General features: G+C 43.6%; 2 protein-coding genes across 10 annotated transcripts in view; one reads left to right on the forward strand and one right to left on the reverse strand.

The window, feature by feature from the left end:
- RARS2 (arginyl-tRNA synthetase 2, mitochondrial) overlaps window positions 1–1,500 on the reverse strand; it is a 59,647-nt gene extending 58,147 nt beyond the window's left edge. For 2 of the 4 annotated variants that reach the window (XM_045009763.1, XM_045009762.1), the window contains exon 1: window positions 1,363–1,492. In XM_045009763.1, coding sequence (XP_044865698.1) covers window positions 1,363–1,401 — 39 coding nt within the window. In that variant the 5' untranslated portion in view covers window positions 1,402–1,492. Of the gene's footprint in view, window positions 1–1,362 lie in introns of all 4 variants that reach the window. The other 2 variants (XM_045009764.1, XM_045009765.1) reach the window with 2 other exon arrangements.
- Window positions 1,399–26,496, forward strand: part of ORC3 (origin recognition complex subunit 3) — an 81,602-nt gene continuing 56,504 nt past the window's right edge. For 3 of the 6 annotated variants that reach the window (XM_045009755.1, XM_045009756.1, XR_006578049.1), the window contains exons 1-5: window positions 1,604–1,786; window positions 13,251–13,305; window positions 19,694–19,791; window positions 21,874–22,018; window positions 25,296–25,400. In XM_045009755.1, coding sequence (XP_044865690.1) covers window positions 1,763–1,786; window positions 13,251–13,305; window positions 19,694–19,791; window positions 21,874–22,018; window positions 25,296–25,400 — 427 coding nt within the window. In that variant the 5' untranslated portion in view covers window positions 1,604–1,762. Of the gene's footprint in view, window positions 1,524–1,603; window positions 1,787–6,417; window positions 6,520–13,247; window positions 13,306–19,693; window positions 19,792–19,893; window positions 19,982–21,873; window positions 22,019–25,295; window positions 25,401–26,496 lie in introns of those variants that run through there. The other 3 variants (XM_045009761.1, XM_045009757.1, XM_045009758.1) reach the window with 3 other exon arrangements.

Consider the following 26,496-nt stretch of genomic DNA (forward strand, 5'->3'; position numbering starts at 1 on the left):
CCGCCATCATTTTTGTTGCCCTCCGCTGGACTCTTTCCAATTTTACCACACCCTTCTTATAGTGTGGGGCCCAAAACTGGACACAGTACTCAAGATGAGGCCTCACCAATGTCGAAAAGAGGGGAATGATCACGTCCCTTGATCTGCTGGCAATGCCCCAACTTATACAGCCCAAAATGCCTTTAGCCTTCTTGGCAACAAGGGCACACTGTAGACTCACATCCAGCTTCTCATCACTGTAACCCCTAGGTCCTTTTCTGCAGAACTGCTGCCTAGCCATTCGGTCCCCAGTCTGTAGCAGTGCATGGGATTCTCCTGTCTCTGCACTTGTCCTTGTTGAACCTCATCAGATTTCTTTTGGCTGAATCCTCTAATTTGTCTAGGTCCCTCTGTATCCTATCCCTGCCCTCCAGCGTATCTACCACTCCTCCCACTTTAGTGTCATCTGCAAACTTGCTGAGGGTGAAGTCCATGCCATCCTCCCGATCATTAATGAAGATATCAAACAAAACCGGCCCCGGGACCGACCCCTGGGGCACTCCACTTGATACCAGCTGCCAACTAGACATGGAGCCATTGATCACTACTCATTGAGCCCGACGATTTAGCCAGCTTTCTAGCCACCTTATAGTCCATTCATCCAGCCCGTACTTCTTTAACTTACTGGCAAGAATACTGTGGGAGACTGTATCAACAGCTTTGCTAAAGTCAAGGAATAACCATCCACTGCTTTCCCCTCATGCACAGACCCAGTTATCTCATCACAGAAGGCAATTAGGTTAGTCAGGCATGACTTGCCCTTGGTGAACCCAGGCTGACTGTTCCTGATCACCTTCCTCTCCTCTAAGTGCTTCAGAACTGATTCCTTGAGGACCTGCTCCGTGATTTTTCCAGAGACTGAGGTGAGGCTGACTGGCCTGTAGCTCCCCAGATCCTCCTTCTTCCCTTTTCTAAAGATGGGCACTACATTAGCCTTTTTCCAGTCACACTGGTCCCATCTAGGTTTATCATCAACCATATGTGCCTGGTTCAAACCGGACTCCGAGTGTCCACACAGCTTCTTGCGCCAGTTTAACTCCCCGGGTTTGCCATCACCACACCGTGCACGGCCCCGGGAGCAGCCGCGGGACCCCGAGCTGCCTGGCAGCGCGGACTCGGGCACGCGGGGTCAGTTACCCGCACACCCCACAGCTCGGGCGGGCGGGGGGGGGGCGCGAAGGGGCGTTTAGGAGCCGGGGGTTCGAGCGCTGGGGGGATGGGGCGGTTAGACAGCCGGACGGTCCCAACCACATGGATCCCGGGGAGGAGGGGGTTGGACCATGTGCAGCGGCAGGGAGAGTCTCTGCGCAGGGGACACGCTACCTGAGAGGCGATGCTCCTCCGAAAGGGACAAGCCGCCATGGCTCACTTCGAACGAGCCACGCGTGCGCCCCCGTCCCCACCACGCGTGGACTAGCCCAGCGGGGAGGAGCCGTTCCTTCCTGTCTGCCGAAGGGGCGGCGGACTGTACAACCCTCGGAGGGGTGAGCAGCTCCCCCCGCCCCCCCGCGCCGGTGTTAGAGCCGGGCCGCTGGCGGGGAGGAGCCGCAGGGGTGGACCATCCCATTGTGTAAAAGCGGGAAGTAGTTTCCAAGTTCACTCTGCGGCTGGAGGAAGTGAACTCGCCCTGTTGTGGGAGATTTGCGCATGCGCCAGTAACTTCTCGCGCGCTCGCTCGCTCGGGTGGGCGGAGGTGCTGGACACGGGAGCGCGTGGGGGCAGAATGAGCACGAGCTCCGTCTCCAAGGTGGGTAGGGGAGGGGGGTCACTGACCCCGCGTGGCGGCCCTGCTGGTCCGCGCGCTGGGGCCCTGGGGCAGCTCAGCGCGCGGATCGGGCCGGCAGCCTAGTCAGTGGTGTCCGGGCGGCTCCCGCGGCGCGCTCTGTGCGGACGGGGGGACGCGGGACCGCTCCCCGCCCAGGGCGCTGGGGGACTCCCCCGCGGGAGCTCGGCCAGGAAGGAACCTGGAGTGGAGCCCGCTCTCCTGTGGGGCTGCTGGCCCGACCCTGGGCGGGTAGGAGGCAGGTGTTACAGCAAGGAGGTGGGGCGCGAGGCACATGTGCACTGGGGGGGGGGCTGTTTGTGTAACCCCATCCCCTAGGGACACCCGCCCCCCCGCCGCCGTACGTTCCCCGGGGCCGCCTTCCCCGTTAGAGCAGGAGCGGAGCAGTGTTGACTCCTTTTGTTATGCCTGTTTATAGCAGCCTTGCATTTGGTTTTTTCTTGTACTGTAAATACATATACTGCAGCTCCAGAAACACTCACAGGGCGCAGATGCTGTCTGTACAGCCAGATTGTCTTCCACAGACATTGAAGCACGTGCAGAACTTTATTCACGTGACTAAAGTCAAATAAGTTCTGGCAGGACCTGTCCCTGACACCCAGCAATAGTAGCATGCACTATATAACAGAGGAGATATGTACAGATACTATGTCCTTCTGCAGGGAGGAGCGGGATAGAGACCATGGGACTATGTAGTTTTTATTTTGCTACAGGAGTGTGATTAATATGCTGCCCTGCTATTGTCACGTACATTGTGTTAGACTGTGCAGAGGTAGTGGGTAATATTGGCGTGAGAGAGATGTATACAGGCTTTATAACAGTGAGGAGATGGATATGATATAGGGCATGGGATATTATTTATTCATAGTCTTATACCACAGAATATCAGTGTACTTTGTTAATCAATGACACTGATAATTGAAAACATACAGACTTATAAGCAACCCTATTTTTCATAAAAACGTGTGTGACCAACAACCATCAATTAAGAGAAATCAGAACAAAAATAAAAGCAAAATAGTGTTCAGTCCAAAGTATGGACCTAGCTACTATGATCCCTGGCTTCATCCCCACAGATTACACTGTTACAGTTCATTTTACTTGTGGATGAGGTACAGGTCCTACCCTCATGCATGTTAAGCATCAAAATCAATGTGAGTACATTATTTCAGAACTCCATGCATGCCACTAGCTCCTAGTTTTCTTCAGAACTGAATTTGAAGTCCTGGTCCTAGGGTCTGATCTCAAGTCATTTGAAGTTGGTGGAAAGACTCCTATTGACTTAAATAGGCTTTGGACCAGGGTACTAATCTCTACTCTACCTGGTCTAGAATTTGACTCTCAAAGATTACCTAACTATCCATACCAATCAAAATCCAGTGCTTCATGCAGACAGTTTAGCCAAAGATTAATTTTAGCTATTTGGATGTTGGGCTCAATGGAAAGTCCTGCCCCCAAGCTTGACCATTATCAAGATCCAAGTCTTGTCTTTTCATTAAAGCCTTCCTGCAGTAAACTCCTGTGACCAAAACAGCGCTAGCAAGAGATGAGGGATAAGAAGACTGGGATAGGAACAGGTCTTATCTCTCTCACCCCTGGTTTCTTGTCCCAATCTCCATTCCTCAGGCTTCTCATTCTGGTCCCTGGCTCCTTGCCCAGCAAATCCTATTCCTCACCCTCCAGGCTCGTTTTGTGTCTCAGTCCCAATCTCCTGCCCCTTCCCGTCTAACCAGTCCCAGCTGTTTGTCCAATCTCTCTCTCCCCTTCCTGTCCCCACTGGCTCCCAGTCCTAGTCTCCCTCCATAGACACTTCATCCAATCTCAATCTTCCCTCTACGTGGCTCACTGACTCTCTCTTTTCCCATTTCCCCCCCGGACCCAAACTTCTTGTTTGATTTTAGTTTTTCCTCACCTCTGCAAATGGGCTCCCACTCTCTTTCCCTCAACTGTTTCCCTCATTGGTTCCTAGTCTGCTTGCTCAATAGGTTCCAGCCTTCCCTTTGCCCACAACTTCCAGTCCCAGCCTCCTTGCCCAGCCAATCCCAATTTCTCTCCCCCTTTCAGTCTCAGTTTCATCAGATGCCTTGTCCAATCTACTCCTTTTCTTACCCCTTAGTCCAGCTTTTGTATCCTCTGTTTTTGAATTGGATGGCTTTCTCTTCTAGCGGCCTGGGTGCCAGCAGAGCAGGCCATTGAGAATATGTCTAACTGCAGTTTGAAACCCGTGACTGACCTGACTTGGGCTCATGTGGTGTGCTTGGGCTGGGTCTGGGACCCAGTGAGGTGGGAGGGAGCATGCTCAGTCACACTATGGAGATGGCACATATGCAGTGTGGAGGTCCGCATGAGGATCTGTGAGAAGCTCAAACATGCTTAGTGAGAATGGAATCTTCAGATATATTATCTGCTAAAATTGAAGAAGTCTTAACTGAGCATAGGTGAGTTGCGATTTTTCAAAGGCTTGCAACTTGGCCAAATTTGGGTAAATTTTCACAGGGACAGCAAAAGGCCCATCCCTGGAAAAGGCACTCTCCTGCCACGTTTCAAGTCCCTGTTCCACAGCATTGGGTCACTAGAGCTATTCAAAGAAAAGGTTGTCAGAATTTTTTTACTAGGGCAAAACAACATATTTTTCTCTAGCCTAGTTCTCAGAAGCAGCTAAACCATTTTAGCTGAAAATTTAAAAAAAACCAAAAACAAAAAAAAATTCAGACTGAGGCAGATACTAGGCCTGAAAAATTTCAGCCCAAATGGGTAAAATTCACAAAGTTATAAGCAACTGAAAACGGAGTCTTATATTGGGAAGTTTCAGACAACCTTAATAATAGTATGTATTCTGCCTATGATACCTACGTGGTATGTATACACTGCAGCTGTTAGCATGCTTCCCAGCACAAGTAGATAGGTGTGCTGGCTCTGTGCAGGCTAACCTCCTAAAAATAGCTGTGTGGTTGTGACAACTCAGGCTAACCATATATGAGAAAGGTAGCTAGGTGGGTTTATACTCAGGCAGCTAGCCTGAGCTGCTGCCTGCATTACTGTGGCCACACTACTATTTTTAGTCAAGCTGAGCAGCGTGTGTCTGTCTACCCATGCTAGGAAGCATGCTGTCAGCTGCAGTGAAGACATATCCACAGAGGGAATGAGAGCCTGTGAACCCCTTTGTGTCATATTCTCTGTTCTATAAATCACCCATCAAAGGGGTTATCGGGTTCCTTCCCACAGTGTAACACAGTTTTTTTTGTATCTCCTGTGCAGTATATCAAACACACCCCAGTGATTACACACATTTGTGTGCATACCTCCTGCTGCTGCCCATTTTATGTGGATTATCCTGATGATTTGTGTGTGTGGTGCTGCAGTGCTTGTGACTGATGTAACACACTTTGTCTGCTGTACCTTTTTCATTACACTTCACACTCTGACCCTACCGAAAAACAGATGTTCAGTGCATGTTAGTGACATCTTAAAATGGATAGAAGTAAAACTAATATGCAGCTGCACTGAGCACTAGCTCTGCTACTGCAGATGGAGATTGTGCTTTTTTTTTAAACACAAATTTGGTTTGGCACTTCCTTCTATTGCCTTGGAGCACTCTTCCTGTGTCACTAATATTGGTGATCAAAGATTTAAATGAAATAGTGTTTGCTGTCCATGTACATGTGTTATTTTAAATCACTCCTGTATGTCTCTTGACTCTGAATTAAAAGTTTAGATCTGGTTTAAGATTAGGGTTAGGATTGTGGCAGCTATTTACAAGGGGGTAATGGTCTCAAAATTGAATCCAAAATGTGGGGTCTTCCTCCTCAGCTGTGTGTTACTTGGCAGTAGGTCTGTAGTGAATACTCTAGAGGATTGCAAGGTCCCTTGCTTGTGACATCTGTCTTCTACAGTGGTTCTTCTTTTTCTTTTTACTCTGTAGCCTTGTGTACCCTGACATTTTTAGGGGAATCTCCCACCATTGCATGGCCAATCTGATTTTTACCATCACGTCATCTTGACTTGTTCTGATCAGAGTTAGATGACATGGGTAAAAATGCCAGTGTAGATCCCGCCGCAAAGTCCTTTCCCAGCATTGTATGTCCTCTCTGTGAGAGGAGGATTGTATTGCTTCTCTCTGTTGTCCTTGGTATGATGGGAACCTATGGTGTTTCGTGGTGGGGCATTAAATCCCCACTTCATGTTTTATAGGGGTTCTACTTTATTGTGTTTGTTCCATTCCAGAAATAGCAACTTGAATTTCCTTTCTTTATTTTTCCTTTCAAGTTACATTTTACTGTTATTTTTAAATGCACTGTGTCTGATATATTTTGATGTCCTACTTTTTTTCTTTTTAGGAACTATAATCATTTTTAACCACAAATAGCTTTGTATTTTTAAAATGTTTTTTATAAATTGTGAAACCATGTATGTTGTTTTGAAAGCCTAGTTCCCTCCTTTGAGAAACCAGTTGTTGCACCATATTGTAGTTAGACATTTTCCCAAAGTCAAAACATCTGGAATGGGGGAGGTGATGTCTTAAACAAATCTAATTAGGACTTACAGTTTTAAATATATTCTGTCTTCCTTTCACATAGATATGCTGTAGCCTTGCTACTTCACTCTGATACCATCAGATTTTGTAAGCCAAGCACAGTTGGTGAGCAGGTGCTTAGAGTGGAAACCTCAAAGGGAAAATTCAGGTGCTGCAGGAAATGGTAAATTCAGTAGGTGATACTCTTCCTCTGAGTCAGTACTGAATGTGTGTCTCCTGCATGATTTTAGGAGAGATTGGATCTCAAGAGAGATTATCTTTCAGGTGAGATATCAAATATAGGTCCTTACCACTATTGTTAAGAGTGGGAGCGCTGCCTCTATTAGACTGGCCCAGTTTGAGTAGTTAAAATATTTAATTTCCCCTGCATTTCAGTTGGATGTGATATTCCTCACTTCCTGTTTTAAGCTAATACCGTATTTTCCGGCGTATAAGGCGACGGGGCGTATAAGACGACCCCCTAATTTTACAGTTAAAATATAGGTTTTGGCCTATACTTGCCCTATAAGACGACCCCCCCTTCCGAGGGGGGGAGCCCAGAGCCTTTTAAATCCCAGCCGCGGCCGGGAATCAGAGGGCTCTGGGCTGCCCGCTTCGGCGGGGAGCCCAGAGCCTTTTAAATCCCAGCCGCGGCCGGGAATCAGAGGGCTCTGGGCTGCCCGCTGCGGCGGGGGGCCCAGAGCCTTTTAAATCCCAGCCGCCCACTGTTTATACCCGGCGTATAAGACGACCCCCGATTTTTGGGGGTTGTTTTTTAATATAGAAAGTCATCTTATACGCCGGAATATACGGTATGTAGTTTTGCTGTGTAGTGTTTCAGTTGGTGTGGTTCACCCTAGCATGAGTGCATGGTAGGTGAACTAAAGGATTTCTTCTGTTTCCAATACACTTTGGAAACCCATCTGAATGAAAGATATTATGTTGCACTTAACTGCATAATCCACTTATGCATAAAATGATCATGACCTGACCAAATTAGACTGCATAAATTACTATTCTGGTTAATATCATGATGGCTTATTGTAAACTGCATTACAAATTGAGGTTCTGATGTAGCTTTCTACAGTGAAACCATTCCAGGTAAGTGAATACTCTGAATAATCATGGTATTTTATTATTTTTTTGTCCTTCCACTTTTTTCAATAGCTTTTAGTATGTGTGATAACATATACCACTGAACATATACAAAAGTAGTTATAGATTAATAGATCCATAGAGTTTAACGTCAGAAGAGACCAGTAGATCATCTAGTCTAGCCTTCAATATTCTATGGACCATTAAACTTTACCCAGTTACCCTTGAGCCCAATAACTTGTGTTGGCTTAGACAGAGCATCTCTCCTAGAAATGCATCCTGTGTTGAACTGAAAATATCAAGTTATGGAGAATGATGTGAAAACTTACACAGCTGTTCATTCCATTGGGTAACTGCAGAGTCTTTATGTAAACATTAAAGTAGCAGTCAAAATTATGCACATAAATTAACTACAAAATATCATTTATGAACTGTGTGCTCTTGCGTGGTGTTGCATGGAATGCAGCTATGCTCGGAAAATTCATGCACATTTTTTTCAGCATTGATGCATCTGCACTGGAGCTACCAGTGAGGGAAACTATTATCAGCTGAGCAGCCATTTATACCACTATCTCATTTAATCCTGCTTATACAAAATTGTCGGAATCCCTTAATTAACCTGTGATGGACCATCTGAATAGTTAGTGCTCAGAGAAGAGTTGGATGACAAAGTTTACACCCAGTTGATGACCCTGCCTACATTTTTTAAAAGCGTTTGGTGGTATAGACATACCGGTAGAGCTATATCAGCAAACCTGCTATACCTCTACTGGTATGTCATGTCAGTAACATTTTAAAACTTCTAGATTTATAATTTAGTTCCATATGAATTTTAATGTAAAGTTGCAATAGCACAAGTTTCAAATTATTTTTTACAAAGCATCCAGTTGATTTAAATCAATGACTTAAAAAAATAATTACGTGATTTAAATCATCTTGATTAAAAGTATGTACCCAGGTTTCCAGCGCTGCAAGAGAATATTTAAATTATACATGCTTTAATTGAATTTAAAATATGTTGAAATGCTGTGTTCATATTTAGTTTTTTTAACTGTTTTAAAACAAAATCTAAAGTTTGTGCTGTAAGTGGTTTTATTAGAAATTAAAACATTTGGTATCGGAGAGCAGGGGTTCATTTGTACATACACAAATGCATATGTATTTGCATGTCTAATTTTCATTTGCAGTTACTCTAATAGTGCCTGCAAATAGTCACTTAGGCACATAACTTGTCCAGTGCATATATTTATATGTGCAATGAAAAGAAAAAAGTTCATGCTTTCCTGTCTGACGTTTGAAAATTGGGCTTTTTCTATTCATATGTATTCCATCTACTCTGGACTGACATTATTAATCAGATATCTGTTTTTACACTGCCTCTTATAATTTACCTTTTTGAGAAGTAAGGGAAATTCTTTCGCTCCGGGTCAGAATCTTCTAGTCTAGGTTTAGTAATCTTTTTTTGGTTGTATAGAAGTGCCTATTTGGAAATATAGGACTTGACATACAAAGTCAGACTATCTATTTTAGGTATTTCTGTTCTCCCCAATACTTTAGTGTCAGAGCACCTCACAATGTTCAGTGTTTTTATTGTCACAACGCCTGTGTTGGTGGGTGTTGTGCATTATCCCCATTTTACTGATAGGGAACTGAGGCACAGAGAGACCAAAAAGACTTGCCACACAGGACATCTGTGGTGGAACAGAGAGTTGAACCTAAGTCTATCAAATCTCAAACTAATGCCTGAACTGCTGCAGAAGCCTTCCTTTCTTGGAACTGTGGTCCTTTTAATCCAGCATCCTCTCTCTCACAATGGCCAGTACCAGATGCTTCAGAGAAAAGTGCATGAAATCTTGTATTAGACAGATGTAAAATAATCTGCCCTCCACATTCTCCTCCTAATCCCTAGTAGTTAGATATTGGATTAAACCCTGAAGTACGAGGTTTAATATCTCTTCCAACAGCATATGTTAGCATTAACTATTACTTTTTATCCATGTAAACATCCAATCCCTTTTTGAATCTTGCTAAGGTTTTGGACCCAACAGCATCATTTAGCAGTGAGCGCCACAGTTTATTTACATGTTGTGTGGAAAAAATAGTTACTCTTCTTGGTTTTGAATTTGTGATATTTTGATTTCATTGAATGCCTTCTTGTTCTTGTATTGCGTGACAGAGAGAACAGAAGTTCTTGATTTACCTTCTCTATATCATCCATTATTTTATGTCCCCTCTGTTCATTTCCTTTCTAAGATACAGTTTTAATATTTGCAGTCTCTTTGTATGAGGTTTTTTTATGCCCCTAGTTTTTTGTTGTTGTCCTTCTGTGAGCCCCTTTTAATTCTGCAATATCTTCTTTGAGTGGGTGTGACCAATATTGTACCCAGTATTCTAGATGGGGCTCTATTATTGATTCATATAAATGTCATTGTAATAATTTCTATATTATACTTCATCCCATTCCATATGCGTCCCAACATCTAGTTTGCTTTTTTGATCACTGCTGCACATTAAGCAGAGGTCTTTATTGAGATGTCCACAGTGACACCCCAAGTCCCTCTGCTGAGTTGATGGAGTTAATTAAGATGTGTGAATAGTTATTTTGCTTTTATCAATGTTGAACTCCTTTTGTCATCTTGTTGTACGTTCACATGTTGATGTGGTCCCTCTGATGTTCCTCAGAGATCTCTCTGCCCTTGACTAACCTAAATTACTTTACCTGCAAATTGTGCCACCTCATTGCTGAGCCACATGTTCTGGCTCATTAATAAATAAGTATATTAAACAACATTGGACCTGGTACAGAATCTTGAGGCACCCCACTGTTAACCTTTTGCCCTGGTGAAAACTGACTGTTTTTTTCCTACTTTTTTGTTACATGTCTCTTTCCCAGTGTTACAGAGGGAATAAGAAGCCCATGAATGCTACCCAGAGCTTTGTTGAGGCTATTCCCTCGAGTTCTTTTCTATGGATGATTTATAAATCTTAAATCTATAAATATGAGGAAGAAATTCCAAGTGTTAATAGAGTGGGTTCTGCTGCTTTTCACAAGTTCCAGGGCTTTTTACTTTTCATAATCACTGTGAAAATATTGAGGTGTGGGGGGTGTGTGTGTGTGTGATTGAATTTCTGCCTTACTTATGTAGCCTTTTAAAGATAGCCTGAAGGGAAACACTGAACCTGATTATTCACTTGCTTCCATCAATTTTATGCCAGTGTAACTTCATGGAATTTAATGGATGGTGCTATACACCAGTACTAGTGAGAGAATACTCAGGCCCTATTTCTCCCAGTAAGGAAAAGTCTGCATACAGTTTGAGTATCCAGTTTGGTTAAATCTGTGTATCTTCATGGTGTGGATACTCTTAAATCACAGTGATCATCTAGTTTCATTTGTTGCATAACACAAGCCATATAATTTTGCACAGGAATTACTGTGTGAAACTCTGTGGCCTGTGGTATTCACGAGGTCAGACTAGATAATCATGATGGTCCCTTCTAGATTTAAAATTTTTTATTTTTATTAAATCCATTTGAGTGCCTTAAATTGATTTAGCTTAATCAATATAAGGCACTCTTAAACTGATTTCCGAATGTCCACACTAGGGTGTTGGAGTAATTAGCCAAACCAGCTTCTAAGATTCTTACTCTTGTGCTGTTGGTCGCTGGGTGCCTGACCAGCAGCTGCCGCTCTCCAGCCACCCAGCTCTGAAGATGTAAGGGTGGCATAGATGTAAGGGTGGCAATCCCACGATCCCTCTAAAATAACCTTGTGACCCCCTGCAACTCCCGTTTGGATCAGGACCCCAATCTGAGAAACTCTGGTCTCCCCTGTGAAATCGGTATAGTATAATATAAAAGCACAAACAAGACCAGATTTCACAGGGGGAGACAAGATTTCACAGTCCGTGACGCGTTTTTCATTGCCGTGAACTTGGTAGGGCTCTAAGTATTAGCCATAGTGGGAAACTTTTCTGAATTATTTTCCAGCTATAGGCAGAGCCTGTGTCTTTTATAATCTATAAATGAAAGCTTCAGATTTTGTATTTTTTCTTTACTCTATTATGAGACATGCTTTACCTGCTTTAATTTTGTCTTAAAGTGTCTGCATTGTTTCCTGTTATGTTCTGTGTCACTAGTTGAGAGAAGAAGTGTGAGGAAATGGGGGTGAGAGAGGGATTGTTTTCAGATCTAGATTCCGGGAGTCTTCATAGATCCTTCCAGACCCAGGAGTTTTTTTCTTTTGTGGTAAAGCAAGGTTTTAGTTATTCCCATGAATTCTGTGTGTTTTGAAAAGCTTGTATCATTTTTTTATAGTGAATGTAGTTTTAGGAAGCAAGGTGAGTTAGTACTTACTTAGTGTTTGCATATTTGTGGTTTACTACCAGAGCCTTGTTGATGATTTCTGTTGTATTTTTTTTCTGCTACGGTGATCAACAGTGTAATAGTTAGTAGTATTGACATTTAACTCCAAAACCTAAAGATGGCATTTAACTCAATGAGACAAATGGAGCAGAACTGTTTCAAGTTTTCTGTAGATGCAGGAAGACAACATTGCAGTCACGTTGTCAAGGTTGTCTTCACAATTTTGGGCTAGAAACATAATTTTTAAAAATTACATCTTGAATTTTGGAGCACAATTCTGCAGCAAGGGATAGAATCTGCTGCAAGTTCTATGACTGCAAATTTGCATGATATATGAATACACAAGACCCTAAATGTAAATGCATATAATATTTGAGTCACTGTATATCCTACTGATATATTGGTCTGCTCCTTCATCCTTCACTCACATGAGTAATCTTGAAGTCAGTGGGACTGTTCACAGGAGTAAGATCTGCCTGATTGTGCCCACATCAATATCATCATTCAAAGTAAAAAATGATAAATCTTGAAAATATTCTTCTAAAGCTAATAAAACTCTGTAATTACCAACTAGGGATTAGTAAATACTAATGGGAAATTTAGTATATCCATTGGCAGTGAACAGACAATTACTGTAAAAGACAGCACAGAATGCTTTCCATTTGATTTCCATGCCAAGTGTTTTGTCTAGCTGTCTGTGATTTGTTTGCATTATTTTATTAATAGTGTTTTTATATTAGATTTGTAGTTACTGTCAAAGTACATACTTCAGTGAACAAAGTATGTCCCATAAAATCGGAAGAATTCTTAGAGATATGTTATAGATGTTAAATGTTCATCTCAACAGTGCTACTAAAGAAAAATTAATCTTTAACCTTCATCTTAGCCATTTGGATTTGCCCATGGTTGTTGATTTCTACCTTATTTCAATATCTGAATTTTGCATCCTACTGTTCTTTGCATACAGTATAATTAATTTACTGCTTAGTCTCAGTATCCTTACGTTTGTTTTTAAAGTGTTATAGAGTAGCTCTTACATGTATCAATTGATTTGTTTTAATTTCTTCACTTTATTAATTACTGTTTAGTCACATTTCTTGTCACAACATGTTGGTTGGTAGATGGAGTTAAAAACCTATGGAAAGGTAGAAAACTCAGCCCAAGGTTCAGAGATGATGCTTTGAGCTCTGGAAAGAACAAAGGGGGGATACTACTTTCCATAGGTTTCCAGCTTGAAAGAAGAAGTGAAAGTCCAGATGGACTAATTTCTCCATTGCTGCAATCACAGAATCTTAATGTCCTTAAGACATTGAAAGGCCAGTTCAGAATTAACAAATGTCGTTTTATTGGAACATTGAGATATTTGTCTTTTTCTGCTTGTTCCCTGTGCGCCTCAAGAATTCTGATGAGATGGAAACTCATTCTGAAGTTCACATTTTGCTTGCTACCCTCTAGGGCTGCTTTGTGTTTAAACCAAGTTCCAAGAAGAGAAGGATATTGTCACCAACAGGTTAGTGCATTTTGATATATATTGCCATGCTTTAGAAAGGATCACTTGATCCCATAAACCTCAACTCTGATTTTATTCTGTAATGCCCACATATGGATTTCATTTACTCCCCAATGCCAACACAGTATTGAAGAGCTGTCATCTCTTTAGCAGCAGCACCCCAGCTGGTTATTAACTGCTATGAAATTTCTTCATCTCCAGAGCTCTGCCTTCATTGCCTTCTTCATCTTTATAGAAATCTTTTTTCAGGAAAACTTTTTCTCCATACTGTATAAACAGATATTTTGTCAAGCCAGTAAACAATAACTGATAAATCAAAGGAGAACCATCATTGGAAGGCACTGAATATTTTTACCTAATCAGAAATGATGCGTCATTCAGCATGCCGATCATATTTTACTTCGCTTATCTGATTTTGGTGAGTTAAGAGGTTAGGAAAAAGCCCTTTGTACCCCTAAGGTTCTTGTCCATTGTTCCTCATTATTTATGCTTCCCATCCGTCAGCACCCATGTAGTATTCACCATCTGAGAAGAACTAGACAAGACCGACTCCCCTTGGACCTATGAATAGTGCTGCTTGGTTCCTATTGAAAGCAACTCAAGAGACATCCTGTCCTTACACCCAGGTTAAGCATGCTGCCTTGGCAGCACTCCTAATCCCTACTAGTCCCAGAGCTGTCAAAAGGGGTGACAATTTGAATGAAGAAGAGTGCAAAAAAAAAAAGAAAAAGATATAGCCAGATTTTAAATCTCATTGGAAAACACTGCGGACTCTTTTATCACCAGAGGGATATACTGTAACACCTGCTTTAAAATTAATCCAAAATGATTTTCAGGCCTGAAACCCCAGGAGCTTGAGATCGGGAAGTCTAACCTAGGTTTTCTAACTGTCAGTACAGAGCACTACTAGATAAAATCCAATCACTGTCTTAGTTATCATGGGATAGACTTGGGACATCACAGTAGAATTTTTCTTTTACTGAAAGCTTTGTTTGTGTTAACATTCTGCTAAATTAATCTTGTTAAAACTGATGTTGCTCCAGTTGAGCAGCCAATATGCAATATCACTATCTTTGGGAATATTTCAATGAAATTTAATACAAATGTTAAGTAATTTGACTGGTTTACAATAGCAAATGTTTAGAATAATCTTTTAAATATCTTTTTTGGGAGATTTAACATGCTACTGGATTAAGTGAAATATCTAGTTAATTGCCACATCGCTAGAGGAAATGACATTCTCAGATTAAACAGATGCAATTTAATTGAGTAGGAGTCGTCTATTTTTTTTAAACCCTGAGGAAAAGAAGAATCCAGGAGTTGTCAAATATACAAATCAGCTCTCCATCTTTTAGTTATGCGTCTTGTGGTTCTGGCCATTGTTAAAAATATTGGCTGGTCACGGCATATGTGCACACGCACATCCCCCTCTTCCATCATCTACTCAGGACTAGATATTTTTTTATGGTCTTCAGGTACCTAAAGATGCAGATATAGTACCTGGTGGAATTTTCATAAGTGCCTATGCATCTAATGCTCATTGGGACTTAAAATCCTATTAAAATCTGATTGAAAATCCCAGTAGGTCCTGAGATGAATCTTTAGGCACCTAAATACCTGTAAGTCTGTCACTCAGTCCAAGACACTGATTTTGTTTACATTTCTTTCTGGCTATTCAGAAAATGGACTCCACGTATGCATTTATAGGTACAAGAGAAGACCATGCATATGCACAGACGTCTATTAAGGCCTAAGAAATAGGCAGTGCTCCCTTGTTTGTATGTCCAGGTTTTTGGCCGAGTCCTGCAAGATGCTGAGTACTTTCAAATCCCATTAACTTCAGCCAGAATTGCTGGTACTCCACACCTCTCAGGACCAGTTCTTTGTGCACACTTGCACCTCGCATCTGCTGTCTAGAGACTTGGGGGGAAAAAAGACAAAATAATAATTTTGGTATGATCACACACATGTGGTGGTTTGTGTTGCTTTTAGTTAGTTTTAAAAAAAAATAGATATGCAAGACCAAAGTCAGTGGTCACCAACTGGTTGATCGCAATCTCTGGCGGCAGTGCAGTGTGGCTGCCGCTAAGGCAGACTCCACACCGCTCCCGGAAGCGGCCACTGCCGCCCTGGGGGCAGGAGGGCAGAGGTCTCCCTCCGCGCTGCTCCTGCCTGCAAGCACCACCCCCGTAGCTCCCATTGGTCAGGAGAGCTGGAAGGGAGGTGCTTGCGGAGAGGGGCAGTGCACGGGGCCACGTGCCCCCCCGCCCTCCCCACCCTGGGGCCACAGGGCGCGTTGGCCCCTTCCGGCAGCGGTGTGAGGCCGGGGTAGGCAGGGAGCCTGCCTTACCCTAGCTGCACCCGCCGCCGACCCAGGAGCCACTGGAGGTAAGTGCTGCCCAGCGGGAGACTGCACTCCAACCCCCATTCCTGAGCCCCCTCCTGGAGCCACCACCTCATACCCTCTCCTGCACCCCAACAATCTGCCCCAGCCCAGAGCCCCCTCCTGCACCCAAACTCTCTCCTACAGCTTGCACCCCTTACCCCCTCCTGCACCCCAACCCCCTGCCTCAGGCTCACCCCAGAGCCCACATCCCCTGCCCCAGCCCAGTGAAGGTTGGGGAGAACAAGTGACAGGGGGGGGGAATGGAGTGACCGGGGCAGGGTTTTGGGGATGGGGTGGGGCCTTGGGGAAGGGGCGGGGTAGATCCTGATCTTGGCCATAAAAAGGTTGGAGACCACAGGTGTAGGTAAACAATGAGATCTTGGATGGGGGTTCCGTTAATCACCAATAGTGATACATTCACAGGTGCACCAGCTTATTCATTTCTTACTCCTAAGGGAATTATGCGCCAAGAAATTTAAAATTATGCGCATGATATTTTTAAATTCTGCACATTTTATTTGTCAATAAATAAATGTGGCTCCAGCATGGCAGTCGGGAGCACAGGCCACTGGCTGCATTGACGTGGGCGATCACCATGCAGCTCCCACTTCCCCCGGTACAGAGACTCGGCAGTGAGGCTGCACCTAGGGGGAGGGATAGCTCAGTGGTTTGGGCATTGGCGCTAAACCCAGGGTTGTGAGTTCAATCCTTGAGGGGGCCACTTAGGGATCTGGGGCAAAATAGGTACTTGGTCCTGCTAGTGAAGGCAGGGGGCTGGACTTCATGGCCTTTCGAGGTCTCTTCCAGTTCTATGAGATAGGTATCTCTCAAATTATTCTTGCAAGGGCTGGGCTGGGCCTGCCCCAGAGCCCTGCCCCTCTGCACCAGGGGTTCCAGGTGTGGGTGGGCAGGTCAGCCCAGCAAGATCCAAGTGTGGAGGGGCTTAGTATGGGGGGAACCAGGTGTGTGGGGAGTGGTTTCTGTGTGAGGCAATCTGGATGTGGGTGGCTCAGTGAGAGATCTGGATGCAGAGAGGCTCATTGTGGGGTTCCGGGTACAGGGGCAATGAGATTCTGCAGGGGATTGGGGTGAAGGTGGTTGGGGCTTGGGGGAGGGGGTGAATGTATGGGGGGATCAGTGGGGTGAAGTTCTGGGTGTGGGGGCTTTTCGGAGGGGACCAGGTATAGAGGGGTCAGGCTTGCCAGGGTGAGGGTTCAGTGGGCCTGCTTAACAGGGGAGCCCCAGCTGCTGCTGAGGGGATGCTGCATGTGGGCTCCCATGATTCCCCTGTCTTCTCCATCCCCCTCACTCCCACATTCCCTCCCCCTGCTCTATTCCACCCCTTTCCTTCCCCACTGTCTCCTCCCCCCCCTTCCCTCATTTCCCCCAGCCCCAACGCGGGCACTCGCTGCTGCACGGAATAGAAAACAGGAAGGCTTCCAGAACACAGAAGGGGTGCAGGACTGGAGCCATGGAAAGACAGCTTCCTTCAGCTGGGCAGCCCTGTGCTTGTAGAATGGGGGGGGGCACAAGTGGCATGTAACCCCATATGCCCCCCCATGCCTCGCCTCTGTTTGCAGGGGGGCAGTCCCCCCCAAAAAAACTGCATCCATGGTCACCCCCTTGCCCTCGTGCTCTTCCCTTTGCTTCCCTGCCATTTTCTGCAGGGAAACACAAGAAATCGGGGCGGGGGGCATTTTCTGCGGGCGTGCAGTCCTGCAGAATCCCCCCAGGAGTAATTTCTAGAGACTAGACTGCAGCTGATTGCTTAGTACCTGATTATTAAAGGGAACTTACAGTTCTGTTGTAACATTTATTTTTGTTTTCATGTCTTTGCTATTGCAAAGAGAAAAGTTAATCATTGTATTCAATCCTGCATTGCCCTGACGGTTAACTGAACTGTTTATATAACCGTCAGCCATTGTACCCTTCCAGGTACTGTTAGCTGTCCTCTAAGCCAGGGGTTCTCAACATTTTTCTTTCAAAATGCTATAAGAACTCCACGGCCCACCTCTGCCAGAACATATAAAAGCCAGGGCTGGTGTTACGAGGTAGCAAACAGGGCATTTGCCTGGGGCCCCTGTGAAGCTAAGTTGCTCAGGCTTCTGCTTCAGCTCTGGGTAGTGGGGCTCAGGGCCTTGGGCTTCAGCTGTGCATAGCAGGGCTTAGGCTTTCTGCCCTTCGCCCCAGTGAGTCTAACACTGGTCCTGCTTGGGGGACCCCCTGAAATGTGCTCGCGGCCCCCCAGGGGGCCCCAGACCCCTGGTTGAGGACCACAACTCTAAGCTACAGCAAGTCATGCTGACGGACTTGCATTTGTGAGAGTTAAAGGTAGTTACAGGCTCTGCATGCACGTTTTTACAAGGGGATTCCTACGTGAAGTAAGAGTGTAGTTGGAGATTTTTTTTTAATTTTAAACATTATTTTATTTTCAAATTCACTTTCCCATTTCTCCTTCCAGCTTTGCCTCTACTTCTTGGCTGAAGGCAGGGTTTAGGGGTTCTAAAGCAAAGCAGCACCTAGGAAGCTGAGTGCAGAATGTCTCAGCAGAGAGACGTCAGGACACTGCTAACAAAGAGGGTCTGATATTTAAGAAGTGCTTATTAACTTTAAAGTTCAGGGAAGTGAGGAGAGGTTGGAGATGGGGACCAGAAACTTAGACCTGGTCTGCACTTAAAAGTTTTGCTAGGATATGTCAGGAGTGTGAAAAAATTACATGCACCCCCAACTGACATAGGTATGTTGGCAAATGTAAACGCTGTGATCCCACGACAGATGTGCTTTCTGTGGTTGGGGAACTGGAATAAGATATAGTGGCAAAAGTTATTTGTATTATGCCATTCTAGGAGCCCTGATCATGGACTAGGACCCCTGTGAGCTAGACATTGTACAAACACTCAACAAAAAAGACGGTCCCTGCCCAAGTTGTTTAGTTTCTTCTGGTATAAACGGCATCTCCACTGTGGAATAATGGAGTTGGGACCAGAGACCTACTGCAAGGCAGTGTGGAAGACCCCATGACTGGCTGGTTGCATGGGCTGTGAGATGGACTGAAACATGTTGGACAGTTTAGGAAGGGGGATATTTATAATAAGGGAGACAATGCTAGTTTATCCAGCTGCAGGGCGGGATGTGTATGGTTGCCAAGCAGGGTTGTCTCGTGCATTGGTTCTCAACCGGGGGTTCGAGGCCCATGGGGGGGCTGTGAGCAGGTTTCAGAGGGTACGCCAAGCAGGTCCAGCATTAGACTTGCTGGGGCCCAGGGCAGAAAGCCAAAGCCCCCCGGCCTGGGGCTGAAACCCAGGGCTCCAAGCCCTGCCACCCGGATCTGAAGCCGAAGCCTGAGCGACTTAGCTTCGCGGGGCCCCGTGTAGCTTGGAGCCCTGGGCAATGGCCCTGCTTGCTACCCCCTAACTCTGGCCCGGGCTTTTATATGCAGAAAAACAATAGTTGTGGCACAGGTGGGCCATGGAATTTTTATATAGCACATTGAGAGGGGGGCCTCAGAAAGAATATGCTTGAGAATCCCTGGCTTAGTGGAAAGAGCATTGGACAAGGATTCAGGAGATCTGGGTTCTAGTCCAGGCTCTGCCTCTGGCCTGCTGGCTGGTTGTGGGCAAGTCACCTCTGTCTCTGTTCCTGCATTTTAGAGATGGTGATAATGATACTGACCATCATTGTAAACTGCTTTGAGATTTGTGGATAAAAAGTGCTATATAAGAGCTAGGTATGTATGTTTGTATATATTTATTTTATCTTTTTGTCTCAGTCTGGGACCAGTGGTGAAAGTCAGCTCATTCACCAACTCCTTCTGGCAACAGCTTCTGCATACTTCCCTCACTTGTTCTGCCTACCTGATAGAGATACATGAAGTTAGTAGATAAATAATGGCTTGTTATGAATGAGGATAGATTTCCTTTTCAGCCATTGTCTAGTTTTCTTATGAAAAAAAGTTTTGTTTTTACAAACACCATTGATTGCTTTTTATTTGTATTTTTCCAGCTGACTATTTTAGTCAAGGTAAAAATGATTCAGAGGATAGCGATCTTCGATTTGCTACTTGTCAGTTGTTATGGAAGCAGATCAATTCTGAAACAGAGGTGGGTCCTGCTACTTAATACTAACTATACATTTTACATTTTAAATCCATTCTGGTGTTTTGTTTTGTTCTTATTTTTCTGAGTGATTTCCTTTACCTGCAGAAAAGATGAATGGTCTGAGGCAGGAAGAGAGCCAGAAATGTGGAGTGAGACTGAAATCTCCGTGAGAAACATATAAAAAACACCACTGGTACACTGTTTCTAACCATGACACACATACCAATTCTTATGCATAAGCTTCCCCTCCTTACCTTACTGATGGTCCTCTTTGCTGTATCCTGGTGTATTGCCACTGTCTGCTTCTAATCCAGTTGTGTGTTTTTTAACCCACAGTGAAGTTTAGGCTGCTCTAAATCTCAGTTTTGTGGGGTATAGGGCATCTCAAGGTCCATTGTGGATTAGAATGCACGCTGGTGAATGGAAGAAGGACACGTGCTAATATGGCTGAGCGCTTAGTCTGATGTCAAGTGTCTTTTATATACCAGTGAGAAGTCCTATAATGATAACCACCTCAAATGAAGCAGACTGTTTAAGGAAAAATAAAATGTTTCCTCAACCTCTTGGTTATTTGAAGCCTTATGAAATTAAGTAGCCTATAATTAGGAGCCCAAAACATTTTAATAAGTTTAACATTGCAAGATGGAGCAGATAAAGAGAGATTTTTATTATGGTGGGATTTTTTTGAGGGAAAGCAATCCCAGAAGATATTCTGCCTACTAGCCTTCCCTCTTCACCTGTTTCTCTCCCCCCGCATTTAAAGAAGAACTTGCAGCCTGTGCTGAACTTAATATAACTGACTGAAAACATAAAAGTAGTGATAGGTAGTGGGGTTTTATACTTTTCTGGCTGTGTTTACCAAAGATATGTTTAAATCAGGGCTTGCTTCCATGCACCTCATTATTATTAATTATTGTTAATATTATTAATATGCAGATCGACTTCTGCAAATAGTTTTGGGGAAAATTTTTGAAAAAGTCAGACTGATTTTTTTTGACATTTTTCTAAACAAACCATTTCAACATTTCATTTTGAGATGATGATTGAAATGTTTCATTCAACCAGAATAAAAAAAATTATCATTTGAGACAATTAAAAAATTCAGGTTTTGCTTTGAAACAAAGCAAGTTTGGGTGGTGGGAGGTGGATTTTTTGTTTGACCACTGAATCAAAAAATAAATTATTCACTCAGCTCAAGGGTCTTGGTAGAACAATTCAATGCAACCATGTACTCAATGTGCAGTAGTGGTCAAAAAAGCAAATAAAGTGTTAAGATACCTAAGGCTCAGAAGAGACAGCAGCTGGCTGGTCACAGCCCCAAAAGCCAACCCCATAAGTGATTTTTGTTGTAAGAAGTATGTGATTAGGTTTTGGTTGGTGGAGATGAAACCATCTGTCCATTACATTTTCTGATATTCCTAAACAGAACTACAACTTTCCTGTCTATTCCAGCAGAAGGAATATTTTGGGCTTGAGGTAGAGAACCACAAATAAACACATTTGATAATCAAAAGAAATAGAAAAATACTGCAAAAGTATATCTGTCTTTATTGATTGCTTTTAATTATTTTTTTCCCGTTGAATGTTGACTGTCCTGTGTAACTGTAGAATTCACACAGAAAATGCTTATAGGTCTTCTGTAAGACAATAGGAATCAGAGGAGTAGGCATGGCCATCCTGCCAGAAAATAATTGCACTGTTTTGTACATCAAGAGGTCACTTGCTTTTTCATAGCTAAAGACATTTTTTCTCCTCTGTGCCTCAATCATTTTTAAGATTATTGTTCAACCTGTCATGCAGCAACATACTTAAACAAAGATGCAGTGTCCCTGAATTATTGGGATACTTGATCAAAGCATCAAGGGAAAACAGAAAGCAACACTTCTGTTTCTGCCACCTAATAAATTATACACTCTGGTCATAATTGGCAGAAAAACAGAATATTAATTTAGAATTGGACCTGGATAATTTGCTTTGAGGCTTTTAACAACCAGTAAAGTGACAAGAGGGAAGCAGGAAAAGGGGGACTCCAGTGTCTCCCCGCCTGTGTATAATAAAAGCTGTGTGTGTGCGTTTGTTTTCTAGAAAATACAAGAAGAACTGAATAAACAATTATTTGATAACCTAATACGTTTTCTGAGACAATCTCACTCTGAATTCCAAACAAAGAAGACAGAATGGATGTGTCGGATGAAATCCAGTGAAATTCCTACTGCAGCTCTTGTCCTAGGTAACCTTTTTGCATTTTAAGACACTTTGTGGTACACCTGTCAAATCTCTAGATGAGATTAAAGATCAAAGGAAATTGATTTAGAGCCTTCCAGCTATTGGAGCAAGCAGCCTGAACTTCAGAAACATTAACAGACAAGAATCAGAGGAAAGCTGTATCGGTTTTAGTTCTCCTCTTGTTTTTCCCATATGTATGAATGCACAGTGTGAGAGCATCTCCACCATAGGTTTTGCCTTAGGCAATAGGAGGGAATGGACATCAGAACATTTGGCCTCTATTCCCATTTCTACCACCAACGTGCTGTGTGGTTTGTCTGGTTATCTTGGTTTTTTAATATGGCATCCATTACCATGGGATATGAGCGCCTCATGTATATTTATGAATTTATTCTCCCAATCCTCCTTTGAGAGAGGCAAGTATTGTCCTTTTTTTATTTATAGTTTTATTTTTCCAAATACAATAAATATACCAAAACACCAGATTCATCATAATACTCAAAGTAAGTAAAGAGGTTAGATTGAAGAGCAGGGATAGGAGGGGAAGCAACATATCTCTCTTAAAAAGCTACAGTAATCATAAACCTCTTAAAAAGTCAGCTTTGAATTTTTTGGACATTCCCCTTCTGCAGAATGAGAGTCAGATGCAAAGTCAGCCATATCACTGAGCTGGTGGGGATTGACTTTTTTCCATTTTTTCAGGATTAATTTTTTTTAGTTACCAGTGTTGACCTTTGGGACCTTGCTGCTTTGTTACCAGGTAACCTCCAGGTATCAGGAATATATCCATGGATGAAATTTAAGGGGGAGGGCTTCAACTTAGCATCCAATATCAAACTGGTCCTTTGACCCACCTCAAGATAAATTCTTGATACTGGGGCACTCTCAAAACATATAAGCTAATGCAATACCCAGGGAGTTACATTACCAACAGCAGTCCATATTTATGAGACCCTGTGGCAGGCTGGACTAGGTCTGGAGGCCTCGCAGCCCTGCATCACCCTGTCCCAGAATAGAGCAGCGAGAAGTCCTCCAGGCAGCCTAGACTGGCTGTAGAAGAGCGGCCAATCAGAAGGGCTGCTGGAGCGACCAGTAAGGGGCCAGACGAGCCAGATAAAAGGCAAGCAGCAGAGGAGCCTTCAGTTCCTTCCTGGAGCTTGAAGAGGGAGAACTAGGTGCTTGGCTGGCTGAGCAGCAAGTCCCTGGATAGCTCACTGTGGAGGCAGAACTGAGCCCAGGGAAGATTGCCAAAGACTGGATGCCTGGCTGGCTGGATAGAAGAGCAGCAGGACCATGAAAAGGTCAGTGCGGGCAGGCTGAGCCCAGAGGACTGAGACCAGGACCTGCCCAGACCAGGCGAGGGTACCAAGATGGGCCCTGCTGGTCTGGTTAAAGACTGAACCCAGGAAGGGCTGCGGCCCTGGCAAGGTGTCTGAAGAAGGCAGTGTTTCTGGGAAGAAGCCTAAGAGCTACAACCCCATATCAGAGCTGGGATAAGGACTTGGGACTGTATACCCTGGAAGGGGGGGACAGCGTGTGCGACTCGGGCGGAGGGCTGAGCTGACGAAGACCAGCCAAGAGAACCACGGGGAGGAGAGCGGGGAGTGCTTGCGAGAGGAGGGTGTTACCCCATTGAAAGAACAAAAAAAACAAAAAGCAGGCTCACACCTAACCAAGAGAAAGGGGGCCATCCACGAGATGTGGGTGCCCTCCCAACCCCCCATGAAAAGAATTGTGTTTGCAGGCACTATTGGCCAGAGAAATGGAGGCATGCATGAGAGGCAGGTGCTGACCCTGTTACAGGCCTATTACCATTAGCCTTCATGGGGATCATTATATTTAAAAGGGGTGGTCTTAGTCTCAAGTCGCTTTTTAACATTAGATAAAATTGTATATATTGTCTCTCTTTTTGACAAATGAGGAAGTGAGGGGGAAGAAGAGAGATTTGGGCAAGGATTTTATTCACAGAAATCAATGGGAGTGTGCCATTGGCTTCAGTGGGGCCAGGATATTGCCCTTAGGGTAGATTTTTTTTAAAGCCCGGATTGACAAAGCCCTGGCTGGGATTATTTAGTTGGTGTTGGTCCTGCTTTGAGCAGGGGGTTGGGGGGAAGGATAGCTCAGTGGTTTGAGCATTGGCCTGCTTAAACCCAAGGTTGTGAGTTCAATCCTTGAGGGGGCCACTTAGGGATCTGGGGCAAAAATTGGTCCTGCTAGTGAAGGCAGGGGGCTGGACTCAATGACCTTTCAAGGTCCCTTCCAGTTGTAGGAGATTGGTATATCTCCAATTATTACCTTTATTACCTTTAGATGCCCTCCTGAGGTCTCTTCCAACCCTAATTTTCTCTGATTCTATGTCTGCATGTCAAGAAAACACCTTCGGTTGGCCTGTGTCAGCTAGCTGGGGCTGGGGCTGTGGGGCTGTAAAATTGCAGGGTAGACTCTCGGGCTGGAGCTTGGGTTCTAGGACTTTTCCCACTCTCAGGATCCCCTTAAAATTAGGTCTGTGCTATGGTTCTATTTGTTTTTGTTTGTTTTGTTTGTTTTTAATTTGGTTTAGCTGAAATAGTTTTACAGTTGGTTAGAAAATGTTCCCATTGTACACAAATCCAGGGAGCCTATGGCAGAGTTGGTAATTGAACTCAGATCTTCCAAGTTCCAGTCCTTCCTCCTTGGAAGTGGGGATAAAAGAAATAACTAAGCAGCTCTGTTTCAGTTTCCCCTTAAAAATCTAATGTGTACATCACTAATCTTTAGACTCTTTGGAGGTTGTGGTGGGGAGAGAGATGATAAAACCTGCTTTAGTTCTGAGATCTGGTATAGTGGTAGTATAAGACTCTTTTGTTGTCTTTCTCCATCCCTTCAAAATTCTAAATAACAAAAGAACTGGCTTTTCCTCATTCTTGCTAAAGAGAGTATTCTCGACAGCTTGTTAAGTGGACTCCAATGCAAATTACATCAAGAGGGATCAAACAGCTGTTTTTAAAAAAAAAAAAAAGAGAGAAATATTCAGGTCTCAGGTGCCCGTTACCTACCTTCCTCCTGGAAGGAGCTTGAGGGATATTTCTGTTGCTGTCTCTAGAGACAGCAAAAGTAATCTGTGATACTATTGATTTTAATCAGCCATCACTAATATGGAATTCTGAATACAAATTTTCTTAACTTATAGGTGACCTGTCATTTTTTCACTATTCTCTTTCTAGTCTATTTGGGATATCTTCTCATTCAGTGATTCTGATAATAAACGGGGATAATCCAGTATTGATTTTTCTTCCTTCTAGGTGTAAACGTTACAGATCATGAGGTGACATTTAAAAGTCTCTCAGAGGTTCTTCAGGATAATGTTACTCCTTATGTAATCTCACTGCAAGCCAAAGAATGCCCAGGTATATAATGTAATAGCTTTAACAACCTGTTCAAATGGTGAATGCCATTAACCATAAATTCTTTTTTATATTTTTGAATAATAAAAATTATGGATGGAAAAGACCTTTTAGGCCATCTAGTCCAATCTCCTGACAATGCAGGATTGTTCTCTGCAATACATTTTCTAGTTATGTCCAGTTTTGTTTAAAACTGAGGATTCCACCACTTCATGTGGGAAACTATTCTATCTTTGTCATCCTGTTCAATTTGAAATAAAGCTGTTGCATATTTTAAGATTTTTTTAGAATTTTATATTTGGTCCAACCATTTCTTATTGTAAGCCTCTGGAAGAAGCAGATGTAACAATTGTCATGGTTTCAGGGTAACTGCCCCTCTATTCTTCCCTCCCTGGTCCACTCTAGGGGTGTCCAATCAGGTGTCAAGCCTCCAGCTATCACTTGTCTCTGGGAAGGGACCTCTGTCAAATTCCCTTTTTTAACCGGGGGTTTTACAGCTGCATGGCCACATTCGATACAGTGTGACATCCGCAGCAAGACAGTCTGCCTTAAGGCCAGCTCCTGGGCTTATCTTTCTCTCCAAGTGCCATGACAGGTGTGATTTACCAGTAATCCAAACAGCTCTTTCTAAGCAAGTACATTTATTCTTAGGGCAAAAGCTTTTTGTGTGAGAGAGAGTCCCAGTAAACAGATTTAAACACACACTAAACAGATCAGGAGTCACCCACCAGTCTTATAGGACCCTAGTAAGCCAAAAGCTTTCCAACCTTTCAGCAGGGTCTGTTTGTTGAATTGAAAGAACCTGTGTCAGTTCAAGCTCAGTTTTTTATACCTAAAGCCACTTCTTAGTTTGAGTCTCTGGAACACCCAGTTTGAACTAGTATATGCAAACCTCCCCAAGGGTTGTACCTGTCTAGAGTTGTTTAGTTACAGTGACTCACCTTAATCACCTTCCCCAATACACAGTTTTTAGTTTCTGGAGGAGCTGTGGTAACCCTCTTCCATAGAGTAGACTAGAGCACAAACATATAAACCATTCATAAATTTTAGTAAGTGGTCCCCAAAGATACTGAATCTGTCACAACAAATATTCGATTAA

The sequence above is a fragment of the Mauremys mutica genome, chromosome 3 (assembly GCF_020497125.1).
Source record: "Mauremys mutica isolate MM-2020 ecotype Southern chromosome 3, ASM2049712v1, whole genome shotgun sequence".
Taxonomy (NCBI): Eukaryota; Metazoa; Chordata; order Testudines; family Geoemydidae; genus Mauremys; species Mauremys mutica.